The sequence below is a fragment of the Mastomys coucha genome, unplaced genomic scaffold (assembly GCF_008632895.1).
Source record: "Mastomys coucha isolate ucsf_1 unplaced genomic scaffold, UCSF_Mcou_1 pScaffold6, whole genome shotgun sequence".
Taxonomy (NCBI): Eukaryota; Metazoa; Chordata; class Mammalia; order Rodentia; family Muridae; genus Mastomys; species Mastomys coucha.
The window spans coordinates 30,802,817-30,830,722 of record NW_022196912.1 but is presented as its reverse complement, the minus strand read 5'-3'; the positions used below and the strand labels follow the sequence as shown (position 1 = coordinate 30,830,722).

General features: G+C 35.2%; 1 protein-coding gene across 12 annotated transcripts in view; it reads right to left on the bottom strand.

The window, feature by feature from the left end:
• The window catches only part of Pum2 (pumilio RNA binding family member 2), a 79,342-nt gene that overhangs the window by 24,466 nt on the left and 26,970 nt on the right, over positions 1 to 27,906 (bottom strand). For 8 of the 12 annotated variants that reach the window (XM_031357009.1, XM_031357011.1, XM_031357001.1 and 5 more), the window contains 8 exons: positions 24,699 to 24,807; positions 20,778 to 20,965; positions 19,905 to 20,071; positions 16,590 to 16,860; positions 16,271 to 16,364; positions 11,074 to 11,199; positions 8,310 to 8,452; positions 5,886 to 6,024 (listed from right to left, as the gene is read on the bottom strand). In XM_031357009.1, the coding sequence (XP_031212869.1) occupies positions 5,886 to 6,024; positions 8,310 to 8,452; positions 11,074 to 11,199; positions 16,271 to 16,364; positions 16,590 to 16,860; positions 19,905 to 20,071; positions 20,778 to 20,965; positions 24,699 to 24,807 (1,237 nt within the window). The remainder of the gene's footprint in view (positions 1 to 5,885; positions 6,025 to 8,309; positions 8,453 to 11,073; positions 11,200 to 16,270; positions 16,365 to 16,589; positions 16,861 to 19,904; positions 20,072 to 20,777; positions 20,966 to 24,698; positions 24,808 to 27,906) is intronic. The other 4 variants (XM_031357002.1, XM_031357010.1, XM_031357003.1 and 1 more) reach the window with 2 other exon arrangements.

Here is a 27,906-nt window from a genome sequence, read left to right as displayed (position 1 = left end):
AAAAAAAAAAAAAAAGAATCATTTTAAAATTGTAAAATATGAGGGCTAGAGAAACGGCCAGAGGCTAGGAGCACTTGCTTTTCTTACAAAGGACACAAGTTCAGTTTCCAACACATATATGGCAGTTTATGACCAATTTCAAGGGATTCAGCATATATAGTTAGGCAAAAATACTCATACACACAAAATATAACAAATCTTACTTTTATTTAGTTTTTCAAGACAGGTTTCTCTGTGTAATGTTGGCTGTCCTGGAACTTGCTTCTCTGCCTCTGCCTCCTGAGTGCTGGCATTTTTGAAAAAGGTTGTTTGAGACAGATACCACCCTGGTCTACATAGTGGGAACTAGGACAGCTACAGCTACAGCTACACAGTGAGACCTTGTCTCAAACCCCTCCCTTCCCCAAAAGTTTAAAAAATTTTAAAAATATAATCTCAGCAGATAACTCAAGATTACTAAGAGTCGGCTGGGCAATGGTGGCACACGCCTTTAATCCCAGCACTTGGGAGGCAGAGGCAGACGGATTTCTGAGTTCGAGGCCAGCCTGGTCTACAGAGTGAGTTCCAGGACAGCCAAGGCTTCACAGAGAATCCCTGTCTCGAAAAAAAAAGAAAAGATTACTAAGAGTCTACCTGTAAAGACTTTCACAGAGTAAAGTTTTATTGTAGGCCTGGGTATGAGGCAGATAACATTTTTACATTTCTAAAAAATTCCAGAAAATGAAGTTCACCTCTAAGTAGTTTTTCTCAAGAGAATTTCTCTTCTGAACCAAAACCACACAAATGACTCATATGACAACTTTGTTAATTTTCCCAAGGATGGTACATTAATAAGTACTGCTCCAAAGGCACAGGAGAAAACTTAACCATTAGTAACAGACATTTTGAGGCAATAGGGTTTTAACTCTCTTCTGGAACTCAGCTTGAAAAGGTTTGCCTTTCACGATGATAAGAGCTTGACAACTGTCTGTGAAAATATCAATAACTTCTTATGCTCTTAATAAGCTCTAAAACATAATACATACCAAAATATACTAACGCAACCATTCTGAACTATATTTTTTGACAACCACACAGAAGCAAAGTCTTGGTAAAATTACAATAGCAAAGTGGCTTCAAACGGAGCCAAATTCAGTTCATGTAATTGAACTATGCTGAGATAAGCCCTTTAACATTAAGAGTCAACACTTTCACATGAATTTTAAGTAAATATAGCAAATCCCAATGTAGTGTTATACACAATACTATATTCTCAAAATGTAGAAGACAACCAACAGTTCATGTTGATGCACAACAAAGGTTCTAAATTCAAGACTTAAATAGTACTCCCACTCAAAAGTATTATGGTCCAGCTGGCAAGAGGTCTCTACAAATAAAGGTAATTCCTGCTTAGCCTGATAATCCTAAGTTCTATCCTATAACCCATCTGTTACAGAATTTCTTTTGTCATCTGACCCCCTATACACTTGTTCTCAATGCCTCAACTATATAAAAAAATGTTAAAAAAGCATATTGTTTGGCTAGAGAGATGGCTCAGCAGTTAAGAGCACTGACTGCTCTTCCAGAGTCCTGAGTTCAATGCCCATGGTGGCTCACAACCATCTGTAATGGAATCCAACATTCTCTTCTGGTGCATCTGAAGACAGCAACAGTGTATTCATACATAAAATAAATCTTAAAAAAAAAAAAAAAAAAGCATATTGTCTATAACAACTGCATTAGAAACTAAAAGCTACCCCATTTGGATACTGGGTTGCAAATACTCTTTACAAAAATAAAATACCATACTTAAATGATGTATATAATTCCCTAAGAGTAATTTCCTGCAAAACTTGTGTTCATCTGACCCTGAAAAATCTCTCAAATGCATCCATTCTTCTGATCACCACCACTCCTGTCCAACTGTATTGCTGTCATGTTTATGTTCTCTTATCTCATCTTTATAATTTTATGCTCCAGAATTATCTTTTTAATAACCAATTTGCTACCATACCCCTCCTCAACACATTCTAAAAATTTTTTTAAAAACATTCTTTTGAAGATTTATTATTTATTCATTTATATGTGTGAGTATACTGTTGCTGTCTTCGGACACACTAGAAGAGGGCATTACAGATGGTTATGAGCCACCATGTGGTTGCTGGGAATTGAACTCAGGACCTCTGGAAGAGCAGTCAGTATTTTTAACTGCTGAGCCATCTCTCCAGCTCTAAAATTTTTAAATGAAAAGCAAAACTCTGAATATAGTCCACAAAGAGATCCACTTAGTCCCTGACCTTTTATCTGAATGAAGACATATATGTAAGGATAATAATCTCTTGTGTATTGTATGGAAGCATCACCTGTCAATAAAAAGCTGGTGGCCAATAATCTGAGGCAGAATTAGAAGGTGAAACATCTGGCAGGGAGACAAACTCTGAGAAATAGAGAAGATTTTGCCACCTGGGCTTGAAGGAAGTCAGACATGAAACTAAGGAGAGGTAACTAGCCATATGGCAGATATAGAACAGTATAAGCTACAAACTAGTGGGAACAAGCCTACCTATGGCTTAGACATTTTTAATAAATGATAAGCCTTTGAGACATTATTCAGGAACTGGGATATGGGTGGAAAAGTCCAAAGTTACAAACTGCACCCATCATGATAGACATGTATTCCACCAAACTTAGCTACAAATCCAAAGTTAGAACAAAAGACCCATGTATTAGGAAAGCCCCTGGTGGAAAGGCAGGGAACAATCACCTCTTAGAGCAGTTTCCTAGCCAAGCAGAAGATATTCCTTTCAAGGGAGACCCAACCAGAGCCTTTGTATATTTCCCAGGTGGCAGAATGATTGAGCATCCTGAGCCCCTGAGAAATCAGCATGTGAAGGCTGCAATTACCTGGAGCCAGAAGAGGCACAGGGCCACATTTTCAGAGTGGGTGGAAGTCATATGTGGGCCCTCAGGAAAAGCCTGCTGTTCCCTCTTGTAGAGAGAAGGACCAACAGGGCAGCCTGTACAGTGTACTAGCTAAATGGCAGAGACTCAGCAGATGCCAGCTACAGACATGTGCAAACAATGGAAAAAGCTAAAAAAAAAAATCAACAGACTTGGTAAGATACTTGGGAAGTCCTTAAGGAGAGTTAAGAGATCAAAAAGAAAAATATTTTGTGTTAAAAATGAAAAACACAATGATACAATGCATCTGAATCCTGTATGACTTTGTTTCGCTTATCAACATATAAATAATTATTTTTTCAGGAACAATTACAACTTTAGATGTCCTTTTAAAAAAAGATCAGAATAAAGCAGACTTAGAAAAGGAAAGGACAAAGGAATGCATAATTAGATTAAAGGTTACAGAACAGAGAGATTAAAGGATTTTTTAAATCAGAATAAAGAATCTTCAGAATACGATCTGGAATCTACAACGACAGCATACAAGTAGTTCCAGATGAGGAAAATCCACAAAGGCTTGAGGAATTAGAATGGCAATCCAGAGATAGAAATATACTGAGTTAGAAATACAGATTAATTTAATGAAGTCACCTTAGAACAATGTCATAGCTTTTATATGTTTCATTTTGTAGAATTTAAAAATGTAAAATATTTACTTGTATTAATACATCAGTTGATGCCAAATTCAGAATTCCAAGGGGCTTCTGCCTTGAGTTTTGAAAGGAATAATTCTAAGATTGCACATTTATCAGAGATGGTGGCTATATTGGAGATGCTTTTACAGACTGAAGCTGATGATGCTTTGACATATGTATCTAATAAAACAGAACAGCTTTTAAAACATTATAGGATAAAACATATTACAGATTTATCTTAAAATTGTACAGGTTAAGCAATTGTAAAAAGATCTAACTATGCTTTAAAGGAAATAGTCAGAGAACAGAAGGGGGATATGGGATCTCCTAGAGATAGATTAAATGCTTTATTGACTTTATTCTTTAAAGGTCAATTTAAAAAGACAGATGACATAGCTGCTAAAATACACTGGATTTTAGAAAGAACTGATGAATTAGATCAGCCTATGTATGTGATAATCTCAGAATGAAAAGAAAGAAATGTGTTGCATTGAGGAAGAGGTTTTTGCCTGCTTCAATAGGGAAAAAAAAAAAGCTGTGAATTCCATCAAAACTGGCTAAAATTAGATTTGACTGGAGCAGACCTCATAAAGATCTTAAAGAACAGAAACAAAGGAAAAAACCAAGAAGAACAGATAAAGTTATACACTTGATCCCTTTATATGGGAACAGCTTTGAAACTGACTAAAATTTGGATATCTCAAGCCAGGACTACAGTTATGCATGGCCTGTAAATCTTGTTGCCTAAAGAATTTTCAAGTCTTATTATGCCTATATGGTGAGGGGGAAATTTTATACTATAAATTGGATATATAGTCTAAACAGACTTATGAAATTTGATGCCTTTTCCCTAATCTGAACACAAAGAATCAGCTTTAGTTGAATTGTATACACTGCACATTCCATACATGTTAATGCATGTATACTACCTTTAAAAGATTCTATGTTTACAGAACAAAAGGAACAGATACCAAAGAAGACAAGGCAAAGCTAATCTAGATTAATATGTAAGGCTGGATATGTCAACAGATAGTAACAAAAGACATTAGATTCTGAAAGTATTTGTTGAGAATCAATGTAGCTATGAAGGTAAACGGAGAGCTAAGTATTGCTTCTATTTTTTGATACGAATTTTGTTAACAGACGTAGTGTTTTCAATGAAGCAGAGATAAAATGAAAATGCAAATTTACTAAGCCCATATTTGCCAATTTATTAACACGAGATTCTGTAAGTTCTTTTCTTTGTAAAAACATGTGGTAGTGTGCCAGGTGGTGGTGGCGCACGCCTTTAATCCCAGCACTTGGGAGACAGAGGCAGGTGGATTTCTGAGTTCGAGGCCAACCTGGTCTACAGAGTGAGTTTCAAGAAAGCCAGGGCTACACAGAGAAAACCTGTCTCGAAAAAACAAAAACAAAAACAAAAAAAAAACAAACAAAAAAAAAAACAAAAAAAACCCCACACATGTATAGGTGTTTGCCTTGCAGTGTAGTCTGTGTACCACATGCCTGCCACCATGGTACCAGTAATGCCAGGAGAGGGTGTTCAATGTCCTGGAACTCAAATTACATGGGAGTGAGATACTATGTGGATGCTAGGAATGAAACTGGGAACTCCAAAGGAGCAACCTGTTTTCTTACTCACTGACCCATCATCTTTCCAGCTTCTCTTGGCTTTTTGTCATAGGTAAATTTCCCTGATATAGGCAATTGTGTGTGCTGACCAATTTTAGTTATCAACTTGACAATCTAGAATCAGCTGGGAGAATGTCATCTTAAAATGTGAGAGCTTGTCTTACTATATTAATTGAAGTGGAAAAAATGCTGTGGTTCACACCAGAAACAGTTAAAAAGGAAAAAAAAAAAAAAAAAAAAAAAAAAAAAACCCACAAACAACCACAAACAAAAAACCCTTGATAGTTGTGTTAAGGATTCTGCTATACTGTCATTCCCAAAACTGGATTTCTCAAAACAAAAATATTTCATTTCAAATATTAGTATCTGGATCTCAGGGGGGTTTGTTTGTTTTTTGAGACAGGCTTTCTTTGCACTGACTGCCCTAAACTCATGTTGTAGACCAGGCTGGCCTGAAACTCACTACCTTTACCTCTCAAGTGCTTGGATCAAAGGCATACACCATCACTACCCAGATGGAATCTGAGTTTTCAATAATACATTAAAAAATAGTCAAAGCTTCAAAGATTCTGAGTTGGTCACTCCTCACTTAACATTTTAAATCTATTGACCTTCCCTTCCCACCCTCAAAATGACTACTTCCCCAAACTACAGTTATATACCAAACTACTTATATACCTGGCATGCCTGCAGCAAGACTCTGACCAAAAGCCAAAGTTGGGTTTGCAGCTGCAGCTGCTGCAAGTGACTCTGCTTGCTGCCCTTGTTGGCCCTGACTGGGAGTAATAGGACGCTGCCCTGCTCCAGGACGAAGAACCTAGAAAGGACAAGTAACTCAGTTAAAGGAATATAGCAATAACTCATCTTAGACAACTCTATACATATCACAGTAGAATTTGTATATTTTTGGAAAATAAAATATAAATTTAACATGAAAAGTTATAAATCATTTCCACCATAAAAACGAAGAAACAGCCAGGCAGTGGTGGTGCACGCCTTTAATCCCAGCACTTGGGAGGCAGAGGCAGGTGGTTTTTTGAGTTCGAGGCCAACCTGGTCTACAAAGTAAGTTCCAGGGCTATAAAGCCCTGGGCTACACAGAGAAACCCTGACTAACAAAGAAACAACACTCCTGGTTCTTGACAACTATAACACTCTATAAAGTAACACTGAGGGTCTAAGTCTCTGGGTAGGTTACTTCTAATATTTATGCCCTACTATTCTCCTTTTAAAAGAGCCAACTAAAGGAGAAATGGCTAAAGAGTTAAATTATTTAATTTTAAAATATCATTATTTATCAAAATTTATTTAAATTATTTATTTATTTTGGTTTTTTTTTGGGGGGGGGACAGGGTTTCTCTGTGTAGGCCTGGCTATCCTGGAACTCACTCTGTAGACCAGGCTGGCCTTGAACTCAGAAAATTATTTTCTAAGGCTGAATTCACCCTTATGAGACTGTGGTGTGAAGCCAAAAATCAACCAACCAACCAACCAACCAACCAACCAAAAAACCCACCAAAAACCAAAACACACAAAAAACTTCGGAATTCAAGGAAAGTTTAGCACAGTAAGAACTTGTTGTAAGAGCATAACACCTAAATGTGAAAAATAACAAAGTAACTTCAAAATAAGGTAGAAAGCTCTTAAAATAATAAAACATAAGCATGGTGAAATAATTAATACATTTTACAAATATCCAAGCAATTCCTGGTAGAGCAGACTCATTCTAAGTGCACACACACAAGATAAGGGTTAAATAAATTATTAAATGATGCTATGAGATACAAAGGCTAAGCTAATCAATACCGTCCATTAAAAAGTATTAAAGAAAATTCATAGCAAAAACTACCTACCAAACAAACAACAAAGTATTTAAGTTGCTATATAGAAATACCATAAACACAGCAGCCAGAATTCTCACTTAGCAACATTGTGTTTACACTTATCAAGATCATTTTATTTCAGGCCCTTCCAAAAATTGTCTCTGAAGGCACAGACTAGAGGACCTCTGTGAGTTTGAGACCCACCATGGCTTTATAGTAAAGCCCTGTGAAAAAAACTCCACCTAATTAATACTTTATTTGGGAAATTAAAAGTACTCTTTAGTGAAAATGTCTCATCTTTTCATAATTAACAGTATACTTAAATATTTCCTTTTAATAAACAAAATGATATTATGTAACTACTTAAACATCTGAAGACAAATGAAGGAGCAAGCTCTTTGATATAGACATCAAGAACATTTATTTTGATGTTTCTCGAAACAAGGCCTCACTACTCATGATGGGCTCATCTCAGTTTCCCCGTGTGATGGAGATTACACTTATCACCAACCACTTCAGGTATATTAGCAACTTTTTTTTTTTTCCTAGACAGGGTTTCTCTGTGTAGCCCTGGCTGTCCTCGAACTCAGAAATCCACCTGCCTCTACCTCCTACGTGCTAGGATTAAAGATGTGCACCACCACCACCTAGCCGTACTAGCAACTTTTAAGAAGTGATAAAAATAAGCTTATGGGGATGGTGAGATGGTTCAGCAGTTAAGAGCACTGGCTGCTTTTCCAGAAGTCCTGAGTTCAATTCCCAGCATTCACATGATGGCTCGTAACAATCTATAAAGGGGTCTGAAGCCCCCTTATGGTATGCAGGTACATGCAGACAGAATATTCATATAATAAAAACAGAACATAAAATAAAAACTAAACTTTATCTCGAAAAATCAAACAAAACAAAACAAAACAAAACAAAAACTTCAAAATTACTTAACATTTGAAGAAAGCAAAATGATGAAAACAGGACATACCAAACCATTTTTGTTTTAGGGTTTGTTTGTGTAGCCCTGGCAGGCCTGGAATTAACTCTATAGACCAGGCTGGCCTCAAACAGATTCAAGCAAGAGATTCACCTGCCTCTGCCTCCTAAGTGCTAGGATTAAATAAAGATGTGTGCCACTAATGCCAGACCACACCAAACTTTTAAATGCTGATCAGAAAATTAAAACAAAAGTAAGTACTTCCATGCTATCTACTGAGGAAACAGACATGTTTTAAATCCCAGGAACTCAAAGAATCCTTTATTTATTATTTCACAAAGAAAGGCCTACCTGCTGCTGTCCAGGCTGAGCTTGTGATGCTGCTTGCTGATTGGCTGTGTTGCTTGCCGCAGCTGCAGCTTGTTGCTGAAATAAATTGGCTGGATACACGCCCCATGGAACACCGTAATACTGAGGTGGAACCACTGCTGGACCTAAACCCCATATGGCCCACCAAAAGAAAAAAAAGTCACTAAATTTTATATACAAGATCAGTTACCATTAAAATTATAAAAGGAGACAAATCTAAGACGTAAGAGATGAGCATATCTATTATAATCTTTCCCCTCACACTTGCTATTAAACCACACTCTTTCTAATTCTTTTAAGACATGTCAGGTATGGGTTTGTTTCTGTTAAATTTGAGACACAGTCTCAGTTTGTAACCAACTAGTCTCAAACTCATAACTCTTGCTTCAGATTCCCAATTAGTTGCACCATTACCATACCCAGCTTACTACTGCTATCAAAGATAGGAAAAGAGATTTCATGACAGCAGTGGCTTTATTGAATAGATTCAAGTAAAACACAAGGATACCAATGAACTGATAGGACACTTACACACTCACATGTATTGACTGCCAATATATGGGTCAAACATAGACATAAATAGTAAGGAAATACATTAGATACCATAAAACTGTAATACTTAAAAATAATTCATTAATTCAGTAAGAATAAATTTTCTGATGTTAAAACTTAACTATTACTTTGTAAGAAAACTAGGGAACTAGCTCACAGTGTATGAACTTTAAGCCTTTAGTTTAAAGACATTTTTCCTATTTGAACAGCACTAGTCACCATCCTTACATGCAATTGAGTTATATGAAAACAGATGTGAGACATCAGTGGTCAGGGGAATGAACAGTCATCTAGTCCAGAGCTAGATGACTCAAAGATAAATACATACATACATATATACATACATACATAAATGTAAAGAGAGCAAACTAAGGGGAAATAAAATGAACTGGCTTTGCTCTTTGCTTTATTTTATTTTGTTCCAGACACTTGATTATACAGATTAATGAGTCCACCAAAAAAGTAGTTGACAAAAATGTCCTGATTTTTGACAGATACAACAAATATGTCAAATCAAATTAGGGCAATTAACTTTTTTACTTTAAAAACCCAACCTCACAGAGTATAGGAGAAAAAGAGAGCCCAGAATAAATAATCAAATCACTAAAATTAAAAGCACTTATAAACTTAAAGGCAAATAAATTAGAGATTTCTAAAGATAGTGATTTAATCACAACCTACAATAAAGAATGTCAGAACACATTAAAAAATTAAAGTGTTTTAAAAAACAACAACAAAACAACTCAAATTACCAACAGCCTTTGTCTATTCAACATAGCCAATTACTAGTGTGGAAGCTGAACAAGAGTCCTAATCAAGATGTGTTTTACACAAGTATATTAGGATTCTGAAGATTCAGCATGAAGAACAATGCAAAATATATATTTTAAAAACATTAGATATGAAATTACAGTACTTTAGACACACTGGATCAAATCAAATACTACTGAATTACTTTATATTATGGCTAACTAAATAACTAATAAACCGTATTTTCTGGCTTATACTGCATTTCTGCTGAACAGTCATGGTGCTAATAAAAAGCCTAAGTTAACTAACTGTGGAGTATGTACTAAATGACCTCTTGAAGGTACTTCTCTCAGTCCTGTGGATAAATGTATATACACACATATATACAGGAGCATGCACAAACACACACACACATACACACACACACAAATAAGCAGATATCTACTAACATCAGCATATTAATATCTAGTTAAATGGCACCAGAAAACTATACATACTTAGGGAATCAAGTGGTATAACTTCTACATCTAAAGCTACTGACAGGTTTCTTTCAGTTTAGTAGTTTAGACAGCAAAAAAAGAATTTGAAATTAGTTTTTTTCTCTCACTTTGTAAAGTAATGTCTTAAGTTTGGAAGCTGTCAATCTCCACAAATAGATGGACTGTCCAACAGTCATAAATACTAACTGGTGACAATCATTTATCTCTTAACACAGAAGTAGCAGTAACATTTTCAAAGTTATGCCACCAGACTGATGCAAGTGAACCTAGGAATGACAGTAACACATTCTTGCCTCTACAATCAATATAAACCATGCTTAAGGACTGAACTTATGTCTGTATCTGTAGTCAATTCAACCTACCCCATCCAATGACTTTACTCAAGACCAGCAAAATAGCCTGTCAATAAGACTGCACCTGACTAGTATGCAAGTTTCCCCTAACTTAAACAAGCATTAATACAGCTTTGGCTTGAAGAACAAGTGTCAATAAAATTCCTTCCATACTGTTTGCACCCAGCGTGCTTGTAATGCTTAAGAAATGTTTTAGATATACATTCTCTTCAAGAATTTCATCTACCTCCAGATTATTTCTGAAAAACTAACGTCACTTTACTTTGATTATTAGGATCAGTTATTTTATATTATTAGGATCAGTTACTTAATATGAAGATGTAGGTCCCACATTGTAGGATTTCTAAACTATAAGCTAGAAATATAAACCAACTACACATAGGGATGAAAAAGAGTTATTGTTGCTGCCCTGTAATAGTATAACTGAAAAATGAACTCTCTCTGCAAATTTCAGTTTATTATGGACAATATATTAGTTTCTCAGAGGAACTTCAAATTACTCATGGACTACCCACCCTACTCCTCCCAAAACAAACCTTATATCAAGATTAAAACCAAATTCATAACAAGCAACAAGGATAAACAAGTTACCTGCTAATGTTGCTGCTGCAGCCAATCCTGCTGCAGTATACGGGTCGGTCCCTGGAGGAGCAGCACTAATAATATATGGATTCGGCACAAATGCAGCTGGAGCAAGGCCTGCTGAGAATACACCAGCTATATTTAAAAGGGTGAGAAATAATAAATGAAAATGTAAAACATTTCTTCACTAGGTAAAAACATTGTTATTCTGAATCTGGGGTGGGACCCTACATGATAAGGTAATTTTAAACTTTTAAATTTTAAATTTAAAGTTTTACTGAATAACCCCATTTACAAAAAGATAGAACAACAGCTGTTTTATGAAACTTTTGGTATCAAGACAATAGAGCAACAAGAAAGAGTTTAAAAGAGAGTAACTTTTAAAGTTTCTCTGGTAAGTCTATTTTTGAGCTTAATATAAGCCCATACAGGTTAGGTAAAAGCCAAAAATGATTGAAAACTAGGTATTTGCAGTATTCTTATCAAAAGAGAAGATTTCTAGGCACTGACAATTACCATATACACCCTTTGCCAGCTGCTGAAAATGCACTACTACAACTGTCTCTTCTGAAAGGTAACTAAGACAAATTGAAAAGGGAAGGAAATAATGAAAATGAATATTTTAATAAACTTAAAGGAGTTAGAGACCCAGCTTTAGATAATGATGATAAAGATGAGTTTGTTTTTTCCCTTTCCCTTTTAAGACAGGATTTCTAAGATATAGGCTGAAACCCACACAATTTCATGCCAGACACACGTAACAAAACAATTTTTCAAAACCAGTTTTTGGGGGATAAAAAATTAAGATGTGGGTTCAAGACTATTCTTATACTTAGCATCCTTTGCTCAGGATTGTATTCTAAACCCTGTCCCAGGTCAAAAGTTTCAAGATTTTTCCCTAGTACAAGAGCACAACTGGCCTTGTAGAGGAACTAAGTTCAAGCATCTCACAACTTGCTGTAACTACAGCCTAGATATACCCAATATTTTTGGCCTGTTTGGGCACTCATGTATATTCATGTAGGGGTGCAGGAACACACACAATAATAAAGTCTAAAAAAAAAAAAATTAAGTTTTCACTGGTTTTATCTATTATGGATTTAGTTATTACAGGAATAGGAAATTATATACTAGTATTGATGTTCTACTTAAGGCCACCAAAAAAGAAACTGGAAGGCTAGGATTTACTTTTTAAAATGTGTTGCATCACAAAATTACATATGCCATTTACAACTTTCCAAAAGAGAAACCTATCAAATTTTGTTGTCTTCTACCAATCTGATCAGTAAAGTAAAACACTAAACTAAGTAAATTTATGGTTCTTTTACTACCAACAAGACAAACTGGGCCAATACTACTTTTTTTTTTTTTTTTAAAGATTTATTTATTATATGTAAGTACACAGACACTCCAGAAGAGGGGGTCAGATCTTATTACCGGTGGTTGTGAGCCACCATGTGGTTGCTGGGATTTGAACTCAGGACCTTTGGAAGAGCAGTCAGTGCTCTTAACCACTGAGCCATCTCTCCAGCCCAAGGGCCACTACTTCTTAACTCTTACTTTTTAATTTAAAAATTCAATCCGCAAAGAGAGAACCAATTATCTCAAGCTATTTATAAACAAACATTTTTATACACTGCTTTGAAAGGTCAAGATTAAAATTGACATATATGGCATGGTGGCACACATATGTAATTTCAGCACTGGAAGGTGGAAGCAAGAGCAAGGTCATCCTTGGCTACATAACAAGTTGGGGTTTGTGGGGTATCCAGATAGTTTGGTGGGTAAAAGTGCTGTGGCCAAGACTATCAAGTAAGCCCAAGTATATACCCTCCCACTCCTCTATGCATACATACTAAATAAATGACTTTTTTAAAGCTTGTAATTCATACTATCATCCTTCCCTACACACACACACCCTATTTATTAAGTGTTCTTATTCACCAATGCACTTATGTATTTTCTAGGCCAATGCCATAGTTTTAATCACCATAAGTAATAGTCGTCTTAATATAGTTGAGCAAGTCCTAGTTTTACACTTCATTTTCCTGAGACAAACATCAAAAACAAAATATCCAAATTTTAAACAAATGAATCCCCACTAGAATTCTGACAAGAATATAATAAACCAAAATTCCAATTTGGAAAATTGAAATTTTTCAATGTTGAGCACCTCTCCGTTTTTTTTTTTTTTTCTTTTTCAATTTTTCAAGTAAGTTCAAAGCAAAGTGGTTTTCTTCCTTCCTTTATTTTTTGGGTGAATTAGTGTAGACCACACTGGCCTGAAACTCATTCACACTCCCCCTTTCTGCTCCAAGCTTCTCCTCTGTCAGGTCCTGGGCACTATAGACTATCTCAATGTTCTAGAGGATTTCTCAATTTTCTCTTAGGTAATAGCCATACAGTAATGCAGTCAACTGACGAATTGCATTTTCAATGATTTTCACATCATGTTGCAGTTTCAAGACCTCTACATAATCTTAGATGTCTTAAACTTATCCCCACCCCACAGAAAATTGTTCCACTATGCAACCCTTGCTAACCTAGAATTCTCTATTTAGACCAGGCTGGGTCCCAAACTGATAAAGATCTGGCTGTCTCTGCCTCCCTGGTGTGGGGATTAAAGGAGAGTGCCACCATGCCAAGTTTTGTGGGGAGTAGGAAGCCCTGACACAATGTGTGTTGTTAACATGGACTTGCTATGTCAAGGACCCTATCCAATGTCTCAACCACATGGGAGTGGCAAAGCTCAGAGGTACAGCAAAACAATGTTGACAGTGTCCATAACTTTCTCCCTCCAGATGTTTACAGTCTTAAGACTGCTCTGCTACCATAGAGAACCTGCTTTGGGGAGTTAAGCCTGCTTTCTTCAGCTATATGCAATAATGACACTTCCCTATTCAATGATCTATAATAAGCATGCAGAACTTGTGGGATGCTGAATCTTCTCTTACTGATAGCCCAATTCATTCCAAAATCAGCCTTTTCCTTGTCTGTGTATCTGTCTTGTCTTCACTCCCTTGCCACCTCTATTCAGGGTTCATGGAAGAACAAAGCAAAATTGATCTTTAAATGCTGTAAATGCACTTTTGAAATGGTTTATGAACCTTAAGGCTCTTTTATTTATCTCCTTTGAGAATTCTTTGTACACTCCTGTTAAGACCGTTTATCTTATTGATTGTTCTTATTTCCACTGTCCTTTTTGTTTCAAACATTACCCTATGTGAATTCTCTCACCAGGATCATCTCAACTATATTCTGCAAGTCAAGCCTCCTAACCCAATCTACAGACACCCTATGGAGGAGGGGGTTGTTCTTTCTTATATGGTTGGCATGGCTCAGTCTCTCAATTCTGGTCATTTATCCCCTAGCCTTTTATAGGCTTTAAACACTGCAGATTTTCAGATTTCCTGTACTGCAGAAATTTACAACCATCTATACAACCCCGCCTTTTCCTTCTGACTTAAGCATGTACTCTGTGTACAATGTTTATTTTTAATAGGTTGCATCTAATAGTTATCATTAACCTTTTTACATGAACCAAGCAAGCTTATAGTGCTACCTATTTTTTTCACAAAAAAGCGAAGAGCTGTTCCATAATTTTTAGATGTCTGAAAAAAAACTTTAACATGCAAAACAAAATTTAACTGAGATGGGCAGTTGTGATGCATGGTGAGGCAAAGGGAGGCAGAGATCTCTGTACATTTGAGGCCAGCCTGGTCTACAGAGTGGGTTCTAGGACAGCTAAGACTACAAAAAAACAAAACAAAAAACCCAAAAACAAAAAAGTCTTGAAAACAAAACAAAAACAAAAATGCTAACTTCCATAACCATAGTTTTTACTGAAAACAATTATCCTTATTATGTATCACTTATGACAATGTTTATGCTGGAAACAGTTCCATGAGAGATATCCAGGGACCCCATGTAAGGCTCTAAGTTCAATTCCCAGCCTCCCCCAAGGCCCCCTAAAACACAAGGAAAAATAACAAAGAAATCCTACTACAAAACACTTGCAGCTAGGAAATAAATTAAGTTTATCCAAAATCAAGTAGTTAGATCTATAGTGATGATACAAAATTATGTATGTCCTATATTAATATCATCTTGCTAGTTTTAATACTACAATTATATAAGGAGGATTAGAAGAAACTAGCTGGGCGGTGGTAGTGCACGCCTTTAATCCCAGCACTTGAGAGGCAGAGGCAGGCGAATTTCTGAGTTCGAGGCCAGCCTGGTCTACAGAGTGAGATCCAGGACAGCCAAGGCTACACAGAGAAACCCTGTCTCAAAGACCCCCCTACCCCAAAAAAGAAACTAGGCAGAAGGGTATGAGGAACTCCTCATACTTGTTAAATTTCATAATCTATTATTACCTTTTAAAAAGCCCTCAAATATATTACCATTAAACTTATTTTATTCTACATCCACTATTAAAAGGGTCAGAATCAGAGGGCTGAGAAGAAAAACAAAACAGCTATTAGCATATTAATTATTATCTATATTATTAAACAATAAAGATGTGCAAGTGGTAGGAAAGACAAGAAAAAGACAAAAGTAACTAGTAATTTAATATAGACAGCAAAACATGCACCAAACTTGAATTTTATCAGTAATAGAAATATGGTTGAGTTAATTCATATGAGTTAGAATTAGATATCAAAAAAGTTCATTTTACAGAAAATTTCTTGGGACTCTTGTTTTTGATTAATCCTAAAAAATGAGCATTCTGACTGAATAACAGATTATATAAATAATAATACTTTATTTCTGGATATTTGATTATCAATTATCCACTGAGAAAAATCTTTAAAAAAACTAACAACATTTATCAAGTATAAATTTTCAAATTTTCAAATGTATGTGTGCATGTGTTTTCACGTCACCGAACACATGTTGAGGTCAGATCATAACCTGTGAAGCTGGTGCTCTCATTCACCATAATCCTGGATTTTAAGATCAAATTTGGGTCATTAGGCTTTGTGACAAACCCAGTGAAACATCTTGTTGGCCCAAATTATAGACAGATTTAACTAATGATGCAAGTATCAAAATGATTTCCCCCATTAATCATAATCCTTAGTATGTGATCTGTTACTACTAACCTCAGAGATGTTTCAGAAAGTAACAAATATAAAGAAGACATTAAGAAATAAAAAGGAAACATTTTTTCTAATACTGAAATGGGTAATTCACAAAGACTTACCTATATGTGGCTGCTGAGCTGCTGCTAGTGCATATTGCTGCTGTTGAGCTGCAGTTAACTGTTGAACTGTTAGTGCATTAGTCCTCTGAAAGAGCTATCCAGGAAAATATTTAATACAAAGATTAATACAAAACATTGCAATTCTCATTAAAAAGCTGTGACTATTTTAAAGTTATTTGAAGAACTTTCTTAACCATAATGACATTTTAATCAATAAAGCATCAAATGTCAAAACCCTTATCATTCCTAATGATTTATATATATAACTTGAGGTTTCACTAGTGATAGTGTTAGTGGTTTCTTAAACAAGTATCTCTACCTGCTGTTGGGAATTGTAGTCAAAAAGGCCTACAGTAGCTCCTGAAGAATCCATGGGTACCTGATTACCAGGATAGTCAAACTGTAAGGAATCCAGACCAACTTGGTCCATTGCATCCAGATTCTGAGTTTCAGGATTTGAAAATTCTTCAACAAGTGGTTTATTCGCTGTCGGATTAGGAAGAGGACCCAATCCTTCTGGGGGATTAGTACTAGGGCCAAGGCGCTCAACTACTTCAGTTGGAGAGGCTTGACGACTTCCAGGAGTACGACTAAATAAAGAAAAAAGAAAAGCAATTATGAATAAAAGTAGCAAGTCAAAGGGAAAAATAGTGAAGTATGAAAGGGGGAAAAAAAAGTTCCCAAATATGAAGAATAAATAAGGCTTTCTGAGCCATCAACCACTCCATTTCTCATATTTTTTCCTATTTAGTAAGTACTAAGATAACAGTTTCAGAATTTTTAATTTTATCACTCTCTTCAATTTGAATAGCATAATTATATAACTCAATTATACAGGTAAGACAAATACACAGGTAAGAAAAGTTGTCAAAATTTAGAACTACAGTACCTGAAACTTTGGTCTAAAGCCACAGACAAAAATTAAGAATAAAAAACAACTATTAGATAAAAAATATGGCAAAGCTCAAAATTCCACTTACCATAAAACTAACCAGACATAATGGCTATGGTTTCTGTGACTGAAAGAAATCTAAACTAAAACAAAAGCTGACTCACAACTATGACTTTTAAGGGTTTTTCTGAGCAAATCCTTTTATTTTTTTGCACCTGCTTCCTTATGAGTAAATGTAAGACTGGGTAGTTCTAGCTAAAAGAACAGGAGAAAGAGCAAGCAAGAGAATAGCAGCCAAACAGCAAGCCTTTATGAAAGCCCCATATGATAAATAGCTAACCAAAGACCATCTTTACTATAACAAATTATTTCTGTTTAAATGTAAATGTGGAAATTTTTGAAAACTTAAAAGTATATAGAACACACACACACAATTTTATATAACAAAAAAAAATACCAACACTGCTCCACCATGCTACCCTAATTTTCACAAAAAATTCACTAATATTGAATTACAATTTCAGCACTTGTTTCTCTTCTCAACATAGTTCATGTTTCTGAATTATTATTGTTGTTGTTGTTATTATTATTATTATTATTAATGCAGTATTCTGCCTGCATGTATACCTGCAGGCCAGAAGAGGGCTCCAGATCTCATTATAGATGGTTGTGATCCACCATGTGGTTGCTCGGAATTGAACTCAGAACCTCTAGAAGAGTAGCCAGTGCTCTTAACTGCTGTGCCATCATCTCTCTCCAGCCCCTCTAAAATTCTTTTTACATTGTTTTTGATCCTAACTTAGTCTATCTTCTCTTATACATGTTGTATATAAGAATCTTAATCTAGGTGAACTGCTGAGAAACTATGTATTCATAGCACGTTCAAAGCATAAGTACCTGTTTAGTAGTAGTGAGTGTTTTACCTGCCTCAAACACCACTGTTTATTCATCAAACAGCCTCTAATTTAAGATGTACCGATTGGCGTAAGTTTGCTATCACATACACAGCAGTTTACAAAGTAAGTCTTAATTATAAGTACAGACTACTTAGTACTTAAAACATTCATACTACTTCCAAGTCAATCACTGTTTTTACACATTAGATTTCAAATGTGTTTTGTCTTTAGCTATACCTGCCTTTTGTGGTTTTTGTCACTTGAAACATTAAAAAAACGAAACAAACCAAAACCGAGCTTACCATAATTTGTCAACTTAAAAAGGTGGAATAGTCCTAAACTTCATTCCAGTAATGTATATGTATTCCTGACATGTTACTACAAATTTTAATGATAAACTTGAAAGAGACCATATAGCCACAGCTATTTTTCCGAAGCATTTTTACATATCAAGTACTAAATGACACTGTATTTAACTAGTAATTTCAAACACATACTTAAAATCTAATGGAACAAACCCCACAAATATAGATGTTCATATTAATGTTTAAAAGGGAGCAATAATCTTTCACATAAAACAACTCAATATAGCAAAAGCAGAGAACAAAAAAAAATATTGTGTTATCAGTGGTGCTATTTTCTTGCTATAGTTAATGGTGTGTTAACACTTCAATTATAAATATATAAAATCAACCAAGTTTTAAATGCCTGACCTTCACTAAAACTTAGTAGCAGAAAAGAAAAATCAAGAAAAGATTCTAAATAAAGAACATTATTTTTTTTTTCTTGTCAAAGAAGGTTTACTGGTTCTGGATGCTTTTTTTGCAGTAGGAACAGATGAAAATGGTTCTTTAACAGACTATTATTCTGTGTCAGGTGAAGGCAGAAAATGCAGGAACATAAAATGCACCAAGTAATGTTCCATGGTTCATGAGGTGGAGCTTGACAACTAGCTAGAAACTGCAGGGGTCAGCCTGAAACATCAACATTCTAGCACACAGGTAAGTGTGCAGTGTTTAATCTAAAGCCAATGACTGAAAAAACCAAACCAAAACAACAACAACAAAAAACCCCACATTTAATTGCTAGAAAAAACTAAAAAATAAGTATTCAAGAACTCCAAGTTTAAAAAACTATTTCATGGGGCTGGAGAAGTGGCTCAGCAGTTAAGAGCACTGACTGCCCTTCCAGAGGTCCTGAGTTCAATTTCCAGCAACCACATGGTGGCTCACAACCATCTCAAATGGGGATCCAATGACCTCTTCTGCTGTAGACACAGAAGACAGCGATGGTGTACTCACATACATGAAAATAAATAAATCTAATTTAAAAAAAGCTATTTCATATTTGAAGAAGCAATTATATATTAGTACAATTCATATAGTGTAAGAAAACCACTGATTACGAAACTAATTTTGCCTCATATATCTAAGATAAAAGAAAAAACAAATGGCAGGGGACGAAAAAGTAGTTAATATGGCAATACAAAAGAAAAACTCCACTGCAAAATACTCAAGCACAACTCAAGGGGAGAGGAAAAATCATGTTAAACCTGTAAGTCACTAATTAGCAATGAAAAAGGTTCTAATTTAGTTCATAAGACAAAAATAGCAGCTTCTAACATTAAGCTTCCAACATAACACCGTTTTAGATATGATTTTGAAGATTTTTAATGACTCATGATGATTAACTTTATTTAAAAAAAAATTTCATCCAGATTTAACACAAGGAACAAAGGAAATAAAGTAACCCTAAATTGGAAAAACCATCTAAATCAATCACATCAACTAACTGTAATAACTCCTAAAAGAGAGGTTTTTCTTCTTGAAAAAGTTAAAAATCTTACTTAAAATCTTTGCAATCGGCATCCATTCCATTTGGCAAACCTCTGCCATTTATTTTAGAGTCCTCATCATCTTGTTTAAGATCTCTGTTTTGGTCCTCCTCAAATGGAGAAGCCTTGCCTTTTTGATCTCCTTTCTCAGGTCCATCTGTTTCAGCATCTCTAGTACCCTGAGGAAAAAGAATCTGTTTGATTCTCAATACTTAATAGAACAGAAAAAAGGCACCAAAAGGTAGTCTAAAACTACCCTCTAGTGAATGTAATAATAAAGCAACAATTTAATTTTGTTAAGTGAACTAATCTAGCAAAGGTCAAAAAACTAGGGATTTATAACAGAAGGGCTAAGTCAACCTTAACTATAGCGGTACAGGAAAAGCAGTAACACCACAAATTAGAGTATTTAATTGTTACAGAATTTGATTTAGGTACAGATTAAGTACTATCAGGAGTAAGCAATATTTCCTTTGCAAAGGAAGTTTAAAATTTGATTTGGTTTTGTTAACAGTTATAAAAACATAAGTATTTGCAATCATTCTATAATTTCATGAACTAAGTAAAGAAAACAAATTGTAAATACTTAAAAGTTTCTTTCAATTCTATGGACGGAAAAATAAGCTTGCTAAACTGGAAGCAGTTTCCCATATTTGTAATGCCAGGACAGGAGACTGAGGCATGACTCAGCTATCTTGGTCTAGGCAGTCATTTCCAGGCTAACCAAGGCTATATATTGTAAAATCTTATGTCAAAAGGAAGAACTAAAAGAGAAAAATGCCATAAAACAAACACACACACACACACACACACACACACACACACACACACACACACACACACAAAAATCAATGAAAATATTAAATTTATATTTAAAATACTTACAAAAGTTCCCTTCCTAAATCGAGAATCCAATTTATCAGCAGGAGAGGAACTTAATACATATTCTACCATGCTCACACCAAGGCCTCCACTTTCTGAGCGCGGAGAAAGAATTGCATTTACTTCACTGTTTCCATGAAAACTCTGTCCAGATCTTCTCTGCACCATAATAGGCTGGGACATTGAATGATCTGTTTGGAAGAAAAACATAATACAGTTTTACTTTTAAACCAAGTAAAATATAGTTTACAAATTAACATATCAATTTCAGGAAAACCAGTACTTCCCTTTATTGTAATAGTCTTGCTATAATAAACAACCTTTCATTCTGGATAGCTGGGACATCTTTTATCAAATGACACATTATTTGTGTAAGTCAGAAGACAAGTTACATGTGGTTAGTTCCCTCCTTTCATATTGGCATGGCACCAGGATCGAACTCAAGTTGTCAAGCTTTATGGCAAATATGTTTTTACCAGCTGAATCACATCACTGACCTAAGAACATGTTTCTTGAAAATACAGATGGAAAGTCAGAAGGCAACTTGTAGATTTCATTTAATTTAGTAATAAAGGCTTACGCAAAAGAGTCAAGCCAAAATATATCAATGTGGCAGAAAAATGACTCTGAAGGCTGAATTGTTTCTAGATCTTAAACCTTTAGGAATTAAACCTATTAAAAAACAAAACAAAACAAACAAACAAACCCCAAGAGGTGCAGTTCCCAAGCTCAGTTATGCATCACACAAACCCAGTTATTAACACAATTCCAATAAGTTTGGGGGGGGGGAATCAATTAAATCTCAGAATTTTATGTGCATGGTAAGAAACGCAAATAGTTTCTAGTTTCTTTTATTTTAGAACAAAATTATGCACCCAACATGTAACATCTGAGAGCTAGCATAATTTAAATACAATCTACAAAAGAGGCAGTATTCCAAGTTTTTTTTTAAAGATTTATTTATTATATATAAGTACACTGTAGCTGTCTTCAGACACACTAGAAGAGGGTATCAGATCTCATTACCGATGGTTGTGAGCCACCATGTGGTTGCTAGGATTTGAACTCAGGACCTCTGGAAGAGCAGTCAGTGCTCTTAACAGCTGAGCCATCTCTCCAGCCCCATATTCCAAGTTTTTATTGCTAGAAATTGTTTTTAAAGAAACCAAAAGGCGCTGGGCAGTAGTGGCACACGCCTTTAATCCCAACACGTGGGAGGCAGAGACAGGTGGATTTCTGAGTTCGAGGCCAGCCTAGTCTACAGTGTGAGCTCCAGGACAGCTAAGGCTACACAGAGAAACCCTGTCTCAAAAACAAAACAAAAAACGAAAAAAAGAAAACCAAAAAAAAAAAACCAAACCAAAACCACCAAAAAACAACCCAACCAACCAACCAACCAACCAAAAACAAAAAACAACAACAACAACAAAAAAAAAAAACAAAAACAAAGCAAAAGGCTATTAGTTAACTCTGGCTCATTTGCGAAAGGAAGCAATCTCAATTAGTTTTAGTCCTTAATACTGTGGGTATATTCACTTACTTCATTGCTATAATTTTCAAGTAAATGGTACTTTCATTAGTTCTTATTAAGACCCTTCTGTTTCCCACTTGTATCCATAAAAGATGTGTCATTATACCCTTTCCTTTAAACATTCACCTTCACAGTTTAAATACTAGTATATACTGTGACTCAGGATAGCTATTATGATTCAATGGGGAATCCAAGAACCACCTGTCTTAGTTAGGCTTACTACTGATGTGATAAAACATCATGACCAAAGCAACTTGGGTTTATTTCACTCACTGTTCCATGTAACATTTCATCATCAAAAGCACTGAGCGCAGAACTCAAGCAAGTGAGGAACCTGGAGGTGGGAGCTAATGTACAAGCCATGGAAGAGTGCAGTTACTGTCTTGCTCATTATGGCTTGCTTAGACTGCTTTCTTACAGAACTGTAGAACCAGCACGTGGATCACATCATCCACATTGGGCTAGGCCCTCCCTGATCAATCAATAATTAAGGAATTTCCCTGGAGGCATTCCTCAACTAAAGTCCCTCCTTTCAGATAACTGTACTCATGTCAAGTCAACATAAAACAAGTCAACATACAGAAAGAATGAGTATGGAGACTTGGGGATGTAGCTCAACTGGTAGTGATTACCAAGCATGCATGAGACTAAGTTTGGTTCCTAACATTGTATTAAGATGGGTATAATGGTACACATCCCTGACCTCAGCACCTGAGAGGTGGAAGGAGGATTATCAGTATTTCAAGTTTAGTCTACTACACTGAGGTTCAGGCCAACCCAGGGTTACATTTAATAAGGAGTAATCTAAAATAGGATAAAGTCCCTCAAAAACAACCTAGAATTTTACAGGAATATAAAACATGGGGAATTGATTCTTCCCACTCTTAAGGTGAATCCAAAAAAAAGGGAAATGATATTTAAGTGGCATAGAAAGTAAGGGTAGACTTACAAAGTAAGACAATAAAGGGTGAGAGTATTTTAGTTATAGAAACTACCATGTTCCAAAGGCCCACAGTTTGAAACATGCTTTAAAAAAAAAAAAAAAAAAGAAAAAAGTAACCAAACTGACTACAATATCACTTTAGCTGCAAGGAAATAATAATATATATGATTAGACCTCTCCCAGAAGCAGAGAAATAATTTTAAAGCTTTATTATTATGTGTATAATATATATGGAGATGCACATGTGCCATGGAGCATATGCATCAGTCGCAGGTCACCAGGTTTGTGCAGTAAGAGCTTTTATCCTTCTCACTGGCTCAAGAATTTTCTTTCTTTTTTGGAGACAGGATCTCACTATGTCCTCTGACCTCAGGCAGTGCCTTGTCTTGACTCTTATTCAACCCCCAATGGAATGTGATTTGTAAAATATATGGTTAGGAATTTTGGATTTTTCTTATTTTGTTTACTTTGTATAGCATATACAAACTGTATCATACTCAGCAATAAAAAGAGAAAATATTTGTAAAGAAACATTTATTTATATACCCCTAAAATCTGATTCAAACATTTTAATAAGTCAAAATGATTTTTTTTTTTCGAGACAGGGTTTCTCTGTGTAGCCCTGGTTGTCCTGGCACTCACTCTAGAGACCAGGCTGGCCTCAAACTCAGAAATCCGCCTGCCTCTGCCTCCCAAATGCTGGGATTAAAGGCGTGTGCCCCCACTGCCTGGCCAAAATGTTTTAAAAATTTATAAATACTGAGATTTCTACAGGTTATAATTCATTATGTGCCAAGTTCCTTTCCCCTAGTAGTTTTGTAGATCTACTCTCTCCTTGCAACTTAATAGGAATCAAAACTATTTTTAACTGCTCTGTTCCTAGGAGATCTGTATCACCAACTTATGTCACTTCTAGATGTGGCTAATGTTTTACAATGCTAGAATGAAACGCAATTAGATTAACTGTCACCCAAAAGAATTTAAGACAGAAAATTCTAGTTAATGAGTCCTCTAGTAGTTTTCAAATTTTTATCACCAGTTAATTAAAAAGCAAAAGAAAGAAAACAACTATTAAAATCCTGTACTAAGTCTATCTAATCAATAAAGTGTATTGTCATGTAAGGCATAAATGTTGTTACAAAAATCTAAACTAAAGCTACGCAGTGGTGGCCTACGCCCTTAAAACCAGCACTACAGAGGCAGAAGCAGGCAGATCTCTTGAGTTCCAGGCTAGCCCAGTCTACGAGGCCAGCTCTAAGGACGGCCATGGCTATAGAGAAAAATCCTGTCTCAGAAAAACAAAAACAGAAATCTAAGCTATAATCAACAAAGGTGTCACAAAACTTTTCCCTAAATCGTTAAAGGATAAGCAAAAAAATTTTCAATTTGAAAAATTGAAATAAAAAAATTGAATTTATTCAAAATTCTCACCCAGACACCAATAACTTACGAGAAGTTCCCCATGCAGTCTCTCTCCATTCATCATCCCCAAGAAATATGCCTTTTTGTCCATCTTTTGTTGAATCATCAGGTTCCCAAAACTTTTTGGTAGGCAAAAGCTATTTGAAAGGGGAAAAAGAAGAAAAAGAAAGTTTTATAATGTCATACAATTTACAAAAAATAAATATACAAGGAAAATGTAAACATATTACTTTTACGTACATGTTAGCTTTTGCATACCTTTGAGTAATCTATTTTCCAAGCCATCTCATTGAACAGCAAAGTTCAACTCCTCATTTAAGAACTGGCTCAAATAATTCTAGGCCTGTAATACTATTTTCAAACATTTTTGCTATACCCCGACTTTTTTTTTTTCAAATTTTATTAGGTATTTACTTTGTGTGAGAATTTTGCCTGCATGTATGTATGCATACAACATCCATGCTTAGTGCCCAAGTGAGTCAGAAGAGGGTATCAGATCCCCTTAGACTGGAGATATGGAGGGTTATGAGCCACCATACTGACTCTGTGAACCATCTAAAAGAGTAACAAGTGCTCTTAACTACTAAGTTTACCCCCTTATGATTTTCTTTATATATAATTCTCAAAAGACTCAACAAATTTCTTGCTCAAGATAATAAAAATGCCCAAAGAAATTATTAAAAATTATTTCACATTTAAGAGCTGCCTTTGAACAATCTCTTATCAAAGTTTCAGAATAGTATTTTTTCACAACTCTTGCTAGCTTTGAATAGCACCCATCTGTTGATTTCCAAATCAGAAAGCTATGAATAATAAAAGACACACAAAGAGAAGCCCTAACAATATTTTTTGAGATAGTAATCTCAAGATCTTATGCTCTATAAAAACCTATAAAAACTACATCAGTCAATAGGACTACTCAGTCATTACTCTCTATCCCTAACACTCAGAAACAGAATGACATTTGTTTGAACAGATTCGTTTTCTCAGGACATACATGTGGCATTTTAAGTGAACATTCATGAAGACATTATTTGCATCCTATTAATTAAATGTCCAAGTCATTTAGCACTCATAATCAGACTTTTACATACTTCTACTACTATATCGAGCACACTAGTTACCTGTGTTTGCCCCTTTAAAGGCATGCTAATTTCATCTTCAGAGAATTTAAACAGACTGGAGTAAAATATAACTCAATACCTGATGTACAGTCTGAGAGATAATTTAGTGTGTATTTGCAGGGGGCAGGGTGAGTTGCATGCAAGGTGAGGAATACAGCAAGTATAAATGAAACAAAACCACAAACAAAAGCAAAACCTAAGAAAATGCAGTGCTGTACATAGAGAAGATGCAAGACGTCATTTAACACTAGTAAAGCTAACCATGAGGTTATGAAGACCCTTAAAGCCATACTAAGGAAACAAAGTTTTACTAAAGCAACAAGAATTAAGACAGGTTAGTGACAGTATGTTTTGAAAAACATGTCAAGTTGTAATACCAACTGATAGAATGGGGTAAACTAAAGGCAAGGAAACCATCAGTTTAGGAAAGTCACAACAAAGCCAAGACATTAAGACCTAAGAGGGTACTGGCAGAAAGAGCTGGGGGGGGGGGGGGGGGGGGGAATCTCAGAGACATCTTGGAAGATCAAAAGACATTGATTACAAATGTTGGAAAATGTAAATAAAATGCATAAAAAATGATTCTGTTGTTACCAAACCAAGAAACAGTGTTGAATATAAAACATTTTATCTTATATATTTAATTAATGTAAGATAAAGCTGTAACTAATCATGGGTCATGGGCAAAGTAAGCACTGTTACCCAATCCACCATCGCCATAGAAAAACCACCTTCTGTGGCGATTTAAACAGTAACTTAAGTGTTCTTCCTAGGTTGTAACGCACAGTTTAAAATGGATTAAAGATAAGAAAAGGCAATGAGTCAAAAAACAGTTAAAATAAAAAATGAGAAAACAAGGTTAAATGAATTGAGACAGAAAGAGATGTCTCCATAAATTCTTTGATTATTTATGATATAACATAAATAAGATTTACATTATAGAAAACAAAGCAAAGATAATTTTAAATTAAAAAAAAATATGTATTATTTTCCTACTAGTGCCCTAACTAATAAAGCTCTGAGCTAAACCATGGTTGGGACACTCAGTGTTTCTTGTCAACCTGTCCTTCCATCCATCCTCGATGTCAGATATGACTGACAAACATCTTTTGTCTTTCAGAAACAATTAATGGTTTGTCCTCTCTGTTTTGAAAAAACCAGTGAAGACTCAATATACTGCCTGCCTTATTATAACCAAATTCCTGGTCCAGCATTTCAGGAGGTACACTTATGCACCATACTTTTCTACTATAAACTTAAGCAAAAAATCTCAAGCTAGCTAATTAACATGCTTAAAATTATGTTCATACAACTTATCTAAACTCAGATACTTTCAAGAAAAGGGATGTTATGATGACATCATAACTCAACTACCTAGGGGAAAAGAAACCCAAGATATACGATCACTCTACTTATATGATAGTTCACAAAAGACAAAACAAAACAAAATCCCAGATGAAGTTGTAGAGAACAGCAACAAAGAAATCATGATGAAATTTCCTAAATCTCTAAAATGGTGCTCTTTCTAGGTTTTTTATTTTTGCTGTAAATTAGTCTTTTTTGTAAATAAAAGATAGCAATAATTTTTACTCTCATTTTTCTTTTTTGTAATGAAAACACAATAAACCTACTGTTCTAAGACTACAATGAAAGGCCACTGAAAGACTCATTCAATCCATCCTCTAGCTTATAGCAGTCATAAATACTAGGAACCTTACATAGCCAAAGTACAAGAGTCATTTTATTGACTGTTTATTTCAAAGAATTGTATATTACCAAGGTTTTGTCTATAACCATTCTTTTTCTTTTTTCTTGTGTTAGTTTAAGTATCCCAGAAAGATGAAACCCTCATACCTAAGAATAGTAATCTGATAGTTTTTCTATGTAAGAAAACACAATCAGATTTACATTTAACTACTACAGAAGATAGAACTTTCCTATTCATTAATATTTCTAAGAATTTCCATTATTAAGACTATCTGGGGCTAGAGAGATGGCTCAGAGGTTAAGAGCACTGGTTGCTCTTCCAGAGGTCCTAAGTTCTATTCCCAGCAACCACATGGTGGCTCATAACCATCTGTAATGAGATCTGATGCCCTCTTCTGGTGTGTC